Raw genomic sequence first — 14090 nt, forward strand, 5'->3', positions numbered from 1 at the left:
TCACTGAAATTCATTTTGCATCCATAGGCAGCTCAGTTTGAGGAAAAAGTACACATACAATAGACATACTGTTACAATAGACAGGCAGACAAGTAAGATCCATCAGACAGAAAACAAAACACATCACAGTTATTCATACATAACCCATTACAAAATGACCATCTGTCCTCTGGATCTACATGTCTTTAGCAGCACATTCATTATTATTTAGCAACAAGATGGACTGATATACAGTATAACAGTATACACTGTTTACTTCTCCCAGCAGTCAGATGAGCTTAGCCACTCCTCCGTTAGCATCCGGATGCTGCTGTGCTGTGCCATGCTTGCTACCAGTGAGCTAATAGCTTCTAGTGTTATCAGGTAAAGATGGCTGAGGACTGGCGAGGTTTCGCTCTGGAGAAAGCCGAGCTGCTGTCAGGCCGTCTGAAGGAGCTGCTGTCTTCTGGACAGGGATATGTTCAGGCTCAGTTCGGGGTGGATCTGGGTCTGAAGCCTGATGTGTACCCGACCTGGGTGATCCTGTCCACGGCCGCGGCGGGGCTGCTGCTGCTGCTGCTGCTCGGTGTGTCCTGGGCCGCCTTCTGTGGCGGGCTGTTGGTCGGGAAAAAGCGGGGATCCAAGGCGGTAAGCCACGGCAACGGAGAGCCAGGCAAGGCCCAGTTAGCTAAACCTGTCAAACCAGAGGAACTGAAGAAGAGGAACAAGAAGAAAACCATCGAAAAGGTAACATTACCGTAGAACAGTAGCGCTAAATGAGCTGATGAATCACGTTAAATCAAAACAAAGTGCGTCCATTGGTGTCTAGAAAACAATTAACACAGCTGTTATCATCGTTAGATCAGTTAGCATTAGCTAGCATTAGTTAGCATTAATGTATACATGTATCCCCATCAGAATCAGAATCAGAATCAGAATTGTGTTTTATTGCCAGGTGTAAGAGATTTACACTAGGAATTTGCTTTGGTTATGTTGGTGCAAGTCAAACAGTATAATAACAAAATAGATAAAAACGTTAGAATAAAATAGAATTAAAAAAAAATTAATTTTAAGAATATACAATATACAAAATAAGCTTTAAACAAAATAAACATGATATATACAGATAGTGCAAATATTGCCGGAGTGCAAACAATCAGACCCATTGTTATTGTGTCAATAAAGCTAGCTTTGCTTTCTCATACACTATTAATGAACTAGCTTCACTTTGTTTACACAATAACAAGCTATCTATCTAGGGACAACCACGTGACCCCTTTACAAAATGACAACAATAAACCAATTAGCTAAATATACACTGAATCACTGTATGTGGTTTAGAACAGGATGCTAACTAGTTAGCTTACGTAGCTGCCTACTGACAATCCACTATCTGGTGATGGTTCATGTTAGTTAAGGTTAGATAACACTTAAGCATATTGCTTGCTAAAAATCACATGTCTGATTAATAACTTGTTTTTATAACTTGAAAATGGAATGTTTTTCACACATTTGTGAACAAGGTTTGCTGCTTATAAAGCTGTTATTCAGTCAGTAACATCAATATTGCTATGTTGATGTTTCCTTAAAAAAACACTTTGATGGTAAAATGTGATTATACATATATAAAGTATACTCCAAATTCAGATGTGTTAGTAAAGATGATGGTAAAGTGTGATTATACATATGTAAAGTATACTCCAGATTCAGATGTGTTAGTAAAGATGATGGTAAAGTGTGATTATACATATATAAAGTATACTCCAAATTCAGATGTGTTAGTAAAGATGATGGTAAAGTGTGATTATACATATGTAAAGTATACTCCAGATTCAGATGTGTTAGTAAAGATGATGGTAAAGTGTGATTATACATATGTAAAGTATACTCCAAATTCAGATATATTGTAAAGATGATGGTAAAGTGTGATTATACATATGTAAAGTATACTCCAAATTCAGATATATTGTAAAGATGATGGTAAAGTGTGATTATACATATGTAAAGTATACTCCAAATTCAGATATATTGTAAAGATGATGGTAAAGTGTGATTATACATATGTAAAGTATACTCCAAAATTCAGATATATTGTAAAGATGATGGTAAAGTGTGATTATACATATATAAAGTATACTCCAAATTCAGATATATTAGTAAAGATGATGGTAAAGTGTGATTATACATATGTAAAGTATACTCCAAATTCAGATATATTGTAAAGATGATGGTAAAGTGTGATTATACATATGTAAAGTATACTCCAAATTCAGATATATTAGTAAAGATGATGGTAAAGTGTGATTATACATATATAAAGTATACTCCAAATTCAGATATATTAGTAAAGATGATGGTAAAGTGTGATTATACATATATAAAGTATACTCCAAATTCAGATATATTGTAAAGATGATGGTAAAGTGTGATTATACATATATAAAGTATACTCCAAAATTCAGATATATTGTAAAGATGATGGTAAAGTGTGATTATACATATGTAAAGTATACTCCAAATTCAGATATATTGTAAAGATGATGGTAAAGTGTGATTATACATATGTAAAGTATACTCCAAATTCAGATATATTAGTAAAGATGATGGTAAAGTGTGATTATACATATATAAAGTATACTCCAAATTCAGATATATTAGTAAAGATGATGGTAAAGTGTGATTATACATATATAAAGTATACTCCAAATTCAGATATATTGTAAAGATGATGGTAAAGTGTGATTATACATATATAAAGTATACTCCAAAATTCAGATATATTGTAAAGATGATGGTAAAGTGTGATTATACATATATAAAGTATACTCCAAATTCAGATATATTAGTAAAGATGATGGTAAAGTGTGATTATACATATGTAAAGTATACTCCAAATTCAGATATATTGTAAAGATGATGGTAAAGTGTGATTATACATATATAAAGTATACTCCAAATTCAGATATATTGTAAAGATGATGGTAAAGTGTGATTATACATATGTAAAGTATACTCCAAATTCAGATATATTAGTAAAGATGATGGTAAAGTGTGATTATACATATATAAAGTATACTCCAAATTCAGATATATTAGTAAAGATGATGGTAAAGTGTGATTATACATATGTAAAGTATACTCCAAATTCAGATATATTGTAAAGATGATGGTAAAGTGTGATTATACATATATAAAGTATACTCCAAATTCAGATATATTAGTAAAGATGATGGTAAAGTGTGATTATACATATATAAAGTATACTCCAAATTCAGATATATTGTAAAGATGATGGTAAAGTGTGATTATACATATATAAAGTATACTCCAAATTCAGATATATTAGTAAAGATGATGGTAAAGTGTGATTATACATATATAAAGTATACTCCAAATTCAGATATATTGTAAAGATGATGGTAAAGTGTGATTATACATATATAAAGTATACTCCAAAATTCAGATATATTAGTAAAGATGATGGTAAAGTGTGATTATACATATATAAAGTATACTCCAAATTCAGATATATTGTAAAGATGATGGTAAAGTGTGATTATACATATATAAAGTATACTCCAAAATTCAGATATATTAGTAAAGATGATGGTAAAGTGTGATTATACATATATAAAGTATACTCCAAATTCAGATATATTGTAAAGATGATGGTAAAGTGTGATTATACATATATAAAGTATACTCCAAATTCAGATATATTGTAAAGATGATGGTAAAGTGTGATTATACATATGTAAAGTATACTCCAAATTCAGATATATTAGTAAAGATGATGGTAAAGTGTGATTATACATATATAAAGTATACTCCAAATTCAGATATATTAGTAAAGATGATGGTAAAGTGTGATTATACATATATAAAGTATACTCCAAATTCAGATATATTGTAAAGATGATGGTAAAGTGTGATTATACATATATAAAGTATACTCCAAATTCAGATATATTGTAAAGATGATGGTAAAGTGTGATTATACATATGTAAAGTATACTCCAAATTCAGATATATTAGTAAAGATGATGGTAAAGTGTGATTATACATATATAAAGTATACTCCAAATTCAGATATATTAGTAAAGATGATGGTAAAGTGTGATTATACATATGTAAAGTATACTCCAAATTCAGATATATTGTAAAGATGATGGTAAAGTGTGATTATACATATATAAAGTATACTCCAAATTCAGATATATTAGTAAAGATGATGGTAAAGTGTGATTATACATATATAAAGTATACTCCAAATTCAGATATATTGTAAAGATGATGGTAAAGTGTGATTATACATATATAAAGTATACTCCAAATTCAGATATATTAGTAAAGATGATGGTAAAGTGTGATTATACATATATAAAGTATACTCCAAATTCAGATATATTGTAAAGATGATGGTAAAGTGTGATTATACATATGTAAAGTATACTCCAAATTCAGATATATTGTAAAGATGATGGTAAAGTGTGATTATACATATATAAAGTATACTCCAAATTCAGATATATTGTAAAGATGATGGTAAAGTGTGATTATACATATATAAAGTATACTCCAAAATTCAGATATATTAGTAAAGATGATGGTAAAGTGTGATTATACATATATAAAGTATACTCCAAATTCAGATATATTGTAAAGATGATGGTAAAGTGTGATTATACATATATAAAGTATACTCCAAAATTCAGATATATTAGTAAAGATGATGGTAAAGTGTGATTATACATATATAAAGTATACTCCAAATTCAGATATATTAGTAAAGATGATGGTAAAGTGTGATTATACATATATAAAGTATACTCCAAATTCAGATATATTGTAAAGATGATGGTAAAGTGTGATTATACATATGTAAAGTATACTCCAAATTCAGATATATTAGTAAAGATGATGGTAAAGTGTGATTATACATATATAAAGTATACTCCAAAATTCAGATATATTAGTAAAGATGATGGTAAAGTGTGATTATACATATGTAAAATATTACTCCAAATTCAGATGTATTGTAAAGATTCAACGTGAAATTGAAAGTACTGGATCAACATGTTGTTGATCTGATGTCTGTCTTGTCTTTCTCCACTAGAACACTCAATCCAATGGACAACCAGTGGCTGTAGCTCAAGAGGAAGTTAAAGTGACTGAAACTGTTTCCAAGCTAGGCGTGCAGATCAAAACCGAGAAAGTATGTTGTTTGAGCACTAACTGTTACTGGGAAGGGCAGCCACAAGTATTTCTTGAGATTTGCCAGTGTGTCTTTGTGGGCTTCAAAGGACAACAAAGTTACATGATTGCAATGAGAAATAACCTTTTTTTGTAGCCTCATACTTTGTTTCAATATAACTTTTGATTTCTCTCTATCCACAGGTGCATGAGGCCCAAGTGCAGGTGAAAAAGAACAAGAAGAAAACCAAGACAAATGTAAAACCAGTCCAGCAGGTGTCTAAAAATGATGGGAAGGAACCTGATGATGGTAAGACTCAACTGTTGTATTGTGATTTCAGTATTTACAACTACATCTACTTGACCAATGCCGTTTTGGATAGCCTCACTTACTACACTTAACATTCAGTTTTCCTGTTGTAGCCAGCCTCCTGGTTAAATCATAGACCAAATTTTATCCACAGTCGACCATCTAAAATACTTCTTTGTCATTGCATTGCACACGGTAAGTCTAACCTAACTATTTTATGTTGCTTTTTGTGTGTTCACCAGGTGCATGGGAGACCAAAGTCAGTAACCGAGAGAAGAAGCAGCAGCGCAGGAAGGACAAGGGCCCTGAGGACTCTGGTGGCCCAGGAGGGGTGGAGGCTACCAAGAGCAATGTGGAGGCACCTGTGGCAGCAGCAACTATCAACACCAAGAAGAACAGAGGAAACCATGGTATTCATCAGTGTGATGAACTGTTATTTAACATGCAGGGCTAAGCATATATGTAGCAACTTGTTGTGATGAGTTCATGTGCAAGTAACTCAAGCATATCTTTTTTCCCAACACTTGTTTCAGAGTCCCTGCATTCAAGACCTGCTGTAAAGAGGGAGACAGCCAGTGGAGCTGGTAAAGACAAAGCTACACCATTATTTTGTGTGACTGAGATGGGAAAACTATGTGATAGCTCCCTTTTTCTTTATTTGTTTTTCTTTATTTTCCCAAGTGAAGCTTTGTTTAATATTAAGACGAGATGGAGGATATGTATAAAGATGTATTCCTGGGTGTGGTAACTGAACAAGCCTGTAAGCCTGTCTTCCCCCACTGTCTATCTCCTCAGTGTCCTCCAGCTGGAAAGAGGAGCCTTCAGTCAACGGTGGAGGTTGGACTGATATGTCTTTGAAGAGCCCACGTCAGATGGGCGCTATGGAGGGAACCAAGTGGAGTGCCATCTCCACTCCTACACCTTACAGGGCCCCACCTAAGTCCTGGAGACAGGAGACACAAGGTACCACCTCGACCTGAGCAGACCTATTTACACCACAAACATAAATACTGTTAGTGCGGTATAACACGATAAGATTAATCTACAATGCAGGCTCTACTCAGCACATTGGATTTGAAATGAAACCAGAAAAGTGTTTGTGAGTAATCGCATCCTCATCAGATGAACTGTGTAGGACTCATAGCCCTTTTTTATTCTTGGTGGATTTAACACTCCCAGTTATAACTATTTAGATAAGCAGGATAACCAGAGATTTCATCATATAATATCATTTGTGTCTATACAGCTATTTCACCATTTTCAAGGTTGGCTACAGCAACAATAAATCACTGCCATTCTGACTGCTGACATTTTAAAAAAGAAAAAATCACAATAGGTTATTCTTGGGTTTAATTTCACTGACATCATAGTCATTTTAAAATCTGTGTCCAACTGAGCCATCTGCTGGGCAGACATGGTGTTGTATGAGACATTCGAAATGAGTTGGCATTGTTGTAATTGTTGTAATTTTGAGCAATCTCTGGCACAAGAATTTCCTTCGGGATTAATTAAATTAAATTTATCTTATCTTATCTTAACTTTTGTTTGCAGGAGTTGAAATCATTGAAAGTCTAAATTTAAATCAACACCCAAAATAAAAAAAATACTTTATTTTATATGGTAACATACCCATATTGGGGTTATTTTCACTTTTGTCTTCCTTGTGGATGTTAAATGATTTACTGTGAACCGAGCAAACAATGCAGTTGTCATATCAAAGCACTGAAATTGTGTGTTTACAGCGATTAAATTATTTTTTAAGATGGTGGAGGGTGTTTTATACTGTAATTGAATGAATTCTCTCCATCAACTGTAAACATCAGTAGGACAAATATATTATTCTTTGAACATCTGAGCTCTACTGTTTATTTGCCAAGCAGCCTGGAGTGGCATTGAGGGCCGGATAAAGACTGACCTCAACCCAGTGACCTTCTCCATGATGGGACTAAACACCACTGGTTGGTATTGCGATTAATTGTCAGCTTTATCACCCAGTCACAAACCATACTCTACTTCAGGATGTGTAATATAAAGAATGTCCGATGTAGCTTTTCCACTTTACTATAAAAGCTTAGCGTGTTTTGTATTTTTAAAGAAATTACTAACTTACTTTTATTTTTTACCTCTCTCTCTCTCAACCACTTTCTGACTGCCTTCTTAGACCCAATATCAAATTCAATGGAGCTGCAGTGGCCGAGGAAACCCGATGTTGATGATGAATGGTCTGGATCTAGTGAGTATTTCAGCAACGCAGCCTTCTAAATATTAATGGATCATAAAGAAGAAAAGTAAAAGCTGCCAAAGACGCATATACTTCAGAATTTGTAATGGTTTATCTAACTGCCATCCTGTTGGTATGAATAATTTTAGATGGGACGGCCGTGGACCACAGCTCTGACTGGAGTGTCCCAGAAGTGCACTGGGGAAACTACGAAGAGCCCCCGGTGTTGGTGACGCCAGCGCCTCCACTGAAGGAACAACCTCTCCCCAACAAGGTATCACTGACACTCTGCCACATCACCCACATGTCTGTCGAATTACATCTGTTAGACTTTTCTAAATGATCCCTTTGCGAGGCCTAAAAGTCTTTATGAGGCTTTTTATATTCTGGATTTTACTGCATTGTTTTTTATTTGGCAACACTGATCCTCTTTGGCGATTCATATACTCTTGTAGCGTCCATCTCACAAAGCACCTCTTCTTTCTACCGTGGGATTCACTGTTACCAGAGCTTGTGTTCCTAATTTTCAAATGAATGTCTGTTTTTGTTATGGCAGGTATCAGAGGATGAAAAGGACACTGACGATCCCTCCGGCGGAGCAGCCAAATCCAAGAAGAAGAGGAAAAAGAAGAAGAAAACAGAAGAGGAGGCTGCATCTGAGGCTCAGGCAAGAAAAAACAAATCAAGTGGTCGGAATAATATCTTCCACAAAAATATAAAACTTTAATTTATTCTATTTATTTTTAGGCATTTTTTCCTGTTTTGTAATGTCAACCCATTTCTTTGATTGTAGACGGTGAGCACAGTGCCGTCGGTCAATACAGTACCCAAACCCCAAGAGCCTCCTGCGCCGGCCTCCAAAAAGCAGAATCCCAGCATATCATCCTCTCAGAGTAGGTTTCAACAGCTAAAGCTGTGAGTTTATATTCACTCACAGAGAGGAAATAAATGTTCAAACAATATAGTAAGAATAACATGGTTCTAAATACAAGTTTGCCTTTTTAATCTACTTGCAGAGAAGTCTGAGCCGACTGCGGAGCCTCCGAAGCCCTCCCAGAAGAAAAAAGTGCGAAGGGAAACATGAAGTCACACAGGTCCATACAAAGCATATGCAATTGATTGTAAAATGTGTCACATGCAATAATTACCAGGTACAGAGTTTCTTTCTGAGATACATAAACAGTTTATCAGTTACCGAAACAAAAAGGAAAAAAAAAAGCAGTGGATATCACCTGCTTGGCTAAATATAGTGATGAAATGTGGTCCTGTGGACTAAAATCTTAACTAATTTGCACTATTTGCTACACTGCAACCAGAGTGGAGTTTCAGGGGTGGTGGAGGTACATGTTCATGTAATTATTTTTTATGGCATCAAAAAAAAAAATAGTTTTCGCCCCTCCAAGAGTGTATGTTTATAATTAACCCAAAAATACAAAACGGGTCTTGTTTTTTTGTTAAATGAAAATTTAAGTTACAAGAGAACATTTTTATTTTTGCTCCCCAGGATATTGCACTTTGTTTTGTTTGCCATGCTTCTGCCCCGATATCAAGTACTGAAATGTGTGAGGGCTGGTCTCAGATCACAACAAGTTCAGATTTTATATACCCATATGTACATTGAGAGAGTTGAGGGTTGTTCGCACTGACCATGAAGTGATACCCTCATAGAGCAACTACAATGTAGGAAATGGGGGGGGGGCAAAAATCTGCACTCCTCGTTTTGTGCAAAAAGGGTATTTTCCAAAGTAATGGCATTTTTAATTCAAAATACCGTCTTAATGTTTCCCCGTGTTTTCTTGCTATGGTGTGAGGGATACGTCCTGGCAGTCACCTATAGGTTTGTTGCCATGACGACAAAACCCTGACAATAAACCTGCACGCGACTGCCAGTACTAAGGTTTGATTTGGCTATTCTCAGACTGCTGAAGCCTCGTGTTAGTTTTGGCTGAACTTTAGGCAGCACTTTTTGCACAGTAAAAGTGCATTTTGTACCTTACATTGTAGTCGCTCTATGAAAGTATCACTAGACGGCCATTATGAACAGGACAGTAGAAATGATTACAGCGACCTTCAGCGAACAAATTACATGTGAGTGTTGCATTTAGGTTTGCCTATTTGCCTAAAATCCATCCCAGTAGGCTGTGTGGTTTAAAAAAGCTGCTTAATGAAGAATAGCAGCTGTTATCAGGTTGTTTCACAGCAGAAAAAAACAAGTATTTGGCCACAGAAGCTTCTCCACAACCACTCCTGCAGCTTAATCCACCTCTTCACTGTCCATCCGTGTGGTAGTATGTTCCAAACTCTCATTGTTTTGCCAAAATACGGTTGAATACACTACCGCCTGAGCTTCTGAGCTGTGGGGAGAGAGGCATAGGAAGACACTGAAGCAGTGTATTTAGCCAGATTTTGTTGAAACTGTGATGACAATTCAGAGCACACTGACAGCTAAAAAGTTACTGATTCATCAGTTATGGATTAAATCAGATCTTTTCTTCAAAGACTACGCTAAATGTGAAATTTGGACGTTGTAAACTGTTTCTGGAGTCACACTGAGGACTGTTGATAACTGTAATGTACAGTAGTGAGCACAGTAACTGATATGAACCACCAGGTGGCACTGTAATGTGAAGTAAAGGAGTAGTGGGATTATCCCATAAAGCAGTAGCACTATTAAGTATTGTCCCTCTACTTTTATCATTCTAAGTGAGTCTATCTTTATCTGACTAGACTGTGCGTTGATTTTCTAGAGACTTGATGGACCCCTCTGCACTCTATCTGATTTTGTTTCTTCTTCTAGTTTTCGTGCTAGAAAAAGCCATGCCATATGTACAGATTGTAAGGGCTTTTTCCAGTTCTCTGATTGCACTGTGCAAAAGGCTGTATTGCTTTCCTTTTGATGTCGATGAATTGTTTTTTACTACCTTTTTGCAGAATGTGAAATGTATAATTTTTTTTTGGGGGGGGGGGGGGGTTAACCTGACATCCAGGATTTATGATGGGGGATTTTTTTTTTTACATAAATTGAGAATGAAGACATGCATAATGATATGATATGGAGCAGCTTTAATTACACATCAGAGTTGGTTTTAAACAACACATAATTACACATATATAAAAGGAATTGAATTCCGTTGCCTTAACCTGATGTTGTATAGAAAGTGCATTGGCATCCTTTTTTTAATAATTTCCAATCAATTGCAAGTTTTGATGTCAGAAATTAATTTCATCTTGCATGACTTTGATAGTAGTACTTGTGTACATGAAATGAACGATCTCTTGCTTTAACTGTTAGTACTTGGTCCCGGAGTACCACTCAGTGTATATACTGTAATAGCTTTTTTTTAATGAGACAAATTGCAGCTTTTCTGTGGACACCCAGTTTAGCGGACGTTAACAGGAGTCTATTGTTAGTAGTCAAAGAGTCTTCGTGCATCAAGGTGTTGATCAGCTGCTGGTGATGCTTAGTTGTTAGTAGAGCTGATGGAACAAAATGATGCGTCGCTGTGGCTTCAGGCGCCCTGTTCTGTTTAATTTCTACTGATGATTCAAATGGATTCAATCAATGTATTTATATAATTGTCTCTAGGACATGGTTATGTGAATGATTTTGTTTATGGAGGAGATACAAATGATATTTCTATGTTTGTTTGGTAAAAATAAATCATAATTGCTTGATATCACATTGTCATGCGTTTTATCTCTAAGGCTGACTTAAACCTATGGTTTACATTATTATTATTTTTATTTTTTTTCTTAAGGCTTGAACTTTAAAGGTGCTATATTTATAACATTCAGCCACTAGATGTCACACCTTGTTTGAAGTCTTGGTAGAAGTGGGAACCAAAGGTCAGATACCTTAAACAAACAAAACATTCATTTTGGACCCGCCAAAAATGTTTAAATGATATTTTCACAATCATATATATATATATATGTGTATATATTATTTTTTAATTATTTTGTTTTTTATTTATTTATTTATTTTTAGGAAAAGCAATACTTTTATTCTGCACCTTTCTTAAAGCTCTGTGGATGTGTTATTATTTTTATTATTATTTTACATAAATATATTCTCAATAAGACCTTTAAAAGTACAACAGCGAGGTCTATTACAGGAGGCTTGATGATAATACAATATACATGTACAGTATATACCTGTGTGTGTGTATATATATATACTGTATGGTTTATGAAATCAGTTATCCTGATGAAGCACTGAATATTTGAACACTTTTAATCATGTTTTCGTGCCAATATAACCTTATTAGAGGCATATTTTTGCCGCAGAATTCCACACACGCAATACTAATACTGAGCGATGCTTCCTCCCTGTCCACTGGCAGTTTGTTTTCATGTTTTCCCGTCAAACTAATCCCAAATCTGTGATTAATACAATGAGGATTCACTATGTCATGGTACGAAATCTGTCAGCAGCAGCCAGGCCTGCGATAGGCCCTGGTTGCGTTGACCCTCCTCAGGCCAAAACCGCTGCTCCAGTCGATGTGGCGAGAGGCAGTCGCATGGTACGCTTACAGAGCCTGACCTCCTTCATCTCATCAGTCTCTCCAGCCCTTATCTCTCAGTTCATTTAGGATTTACCATTTTTTAATCTCTCCCAATCTCTGGCTTCCAGTCCATTCACCTTCACTTCAGAGGGATATCACGTTTTTATTATTATTATTGCAAGAGGATTGTTGTACTTATTTTTCTTGTTTGTGTGTATGAAAGGCAGATATATTAATAGTGAAGGTCACTGTCTAATGGATGGTACTGCAGTTGCTCAAAGCCCTGCTATGAAAATCACTCGCTAATGCTGTTTTAAAAAAAGATCCATCTAAAGTCCTCGTGTCTGAAAGCCACAGGCTGCACATATAAAGTCAGTAGAGTGGGGTGACATTATAGAGCCAGACTAACAACCCAAACACTGGCTTTGTATTTCTGGTCATTATGTCAGAGCTCTCTCTACATAAATACTTCTGTTTGATAATTCAAACACTCTCTGTGAATCTTAAAGGCTGGGAAAATGGACCATCAAGTGGATGTGTCCTCTTCAGATTGCGTTCCAGCAGTTAAAGAGGTGGCAGTCTGGTCAGTATTAAGTCATGGCAGGAGAGGAAAATCCCCTAATGTGACGATGATGCGGTCCACCCACCAGAGCTTAGAGCTGTGGTCACTGGCCCATCTGTCAGGCTTGATCCAGGATGTTTGCGCAGGCGGAGAGACAAAACTGACATGAAATGAGAGGCTTGTTTCTCGTTCTACCACTGCAATATAACACATCAGTTTTATTTAGTTTGAGACGGTTCTTGGAAAAGAGCATTTTTGCTGTTGTGGTGACATCTCATTAGGTCTCAATGTGAATCATGAGCTATATTAACGTGACACTAATTTGGCAACCTGCCCTAATTTTGAGATGATGTCACTTGCTTCATTAAAAGTTTAACAGCTGCACTGGAGCACAAAAATGAGCCCTATTATACTTGATCAAAGACCATAATCCAGCCTTGCACTAGATACAGGTAAAAGGACTGCTTCGCCTGGCAAAGTTGTAGTGACATGTGGCTTTTACATCTGTTTGATCACTGGAAACAACTAAAATAAATGTCAGGTCATGTTTTCAAGGCGTGTTCAAGGCTCCATTTGCCAAAAATCATGATTTTCTTTGATGTGCAAACTTGTTCTTCTTGTGGTTGTTTGAAAAGGGTAGTCAGAAACAGAAACTCTGGACTATAGTGGCTATAAATGGTTTATTAGTTTATTCACTATAATTCCATCCATAAGAAACACAACTCCTTATTTCATGTGCTATTTTGTGATTTATACTTTATTGTTACATACTTATCTAGTATGTAACAACCACTGATCTAGTCTACATCAGGGCTATGGACACGAGTTGTGAGCACTTTAACCTAATAGTGACTTTACCCTCTCAAACTGCTAGATTTAAAGGTCCCATATTGTAAAAAGTGAGATTTTCGATGTCTTTTATAATTTAAAGCAGGTTTAAGTGCTATATAAATACTGTTGAACTATCAATACGCTCAATATACGGAAGAATACACACATCCCGTATTCAGAAATTGTGCGTTTGAAACAAGCCGTTTGGATTTCTGCCCATTTGTGATGTCACAAATATACAATATTTAGACCATTACACGGTTTTAAACGTAAACATTCTAAATGTGTCCCAGTTTATTTCCTGTTGCAGTGTATGTTAATAACATCAGCTGACAGGAAGTGAACATGGACCCAAACTGTTGCCTAGCAACGCAATTCCGTTGAAATGCACTAAAACGGTTACAGAGAGAGGGTGAATACAGGTATATTCAGGCATGCAGACAGTATGAGGAAAATAAAGTTGTTTTTTTTAACATTACAGCATGTAAA

The 14090-nt window shown here is 35.5% G+C and overlaps 1 protein-coding gene across 2 annotated transcripts; it reads left to right on the forward strand.

Annotated features, from left to right (window-relative positions):
* Positions 1 to 291: 291 nt before the first annotated feature.
* mtdha (metadherin a) lies at positions 292 to 11380 on the forward strand. 2 transcript variants are annotated; one of them, XM_074612539.1, is made up of 12 exons: positions 292 to 726; positions 5096 to 5194; positions 5377 to 5482; positions 5725 to 5892; positions 6016 to 6066; positions 6278 to 6445; positions 7360 to 7440; positions 7644 to 7715; positions 7853 to 7977; positions 8260 to 8370; positions 8497 to 8596; positions 8720 to 11380. In XM_074612539.1, the coding sequence occupies exons 1-12, from the start codon at positions 370 to 372 to the stop codon at positions 8785 to 8787; spliced, it is 1506 nt and encodes a 501-aa protein (XP_074468640.1). In that variant the 5' UTR covers positions 292 to 369; the 3' UTR covers positions 8788 to 11380. The 2 variants fall into 2 exon arrangements, with proteins under 2 accessions (XP_074468640.1, XP_074468641.1); XM_074612540.1 differs by having other exon boundaries at positions 7363 to 7440.
* The last annotated feature ends 2710 nt before the right edge of the window (positions 11381 to 14090 follow it).

The sequence above is a fragment of the Sebastes fasciatus genome, chromosome 17 (genome assembly GCF_043250625.1).
Source record: "Sebastes fasciatus isolate fSebFas1 chromosome 17, fSebFas1.pri, whole genome shotgun sequence".
Classification (NCBI taxonomy): Eukaryota; Metazoa; Chordata; class Actinopteri; order Perciformes; family Sebastidae; genus Sebastes; species Sebastes fasciatus.

What these genes read in the sequence shown, in the direction of transcription:
- mtdha (XM_074612539.1), top strand. Translation starts at nt 370, where the DNA reads ATGGCTGAGGACTGGCGAGGTTTCGCTCTGGAGAAAGCCGAGCTGCTG. An exon ending in TGATGAATGGTCTGGATCTA is followed by an intron (nt 7,716 to 7,852) that starts GTGAGTATTTCA and finishes GAATAATTTTAG; the next exon opens with ATGGGACGGCCGTGGACCAC. An exon ending in CAGCATATCATCCTCTCAGA is followed by an intron (nt 8,597 to 8,719) that starts GTAGGTTTCAAC and finishes ATCTACTTGCAG; the next exon opens with AGAAGTCTGAGCCGACTGCG.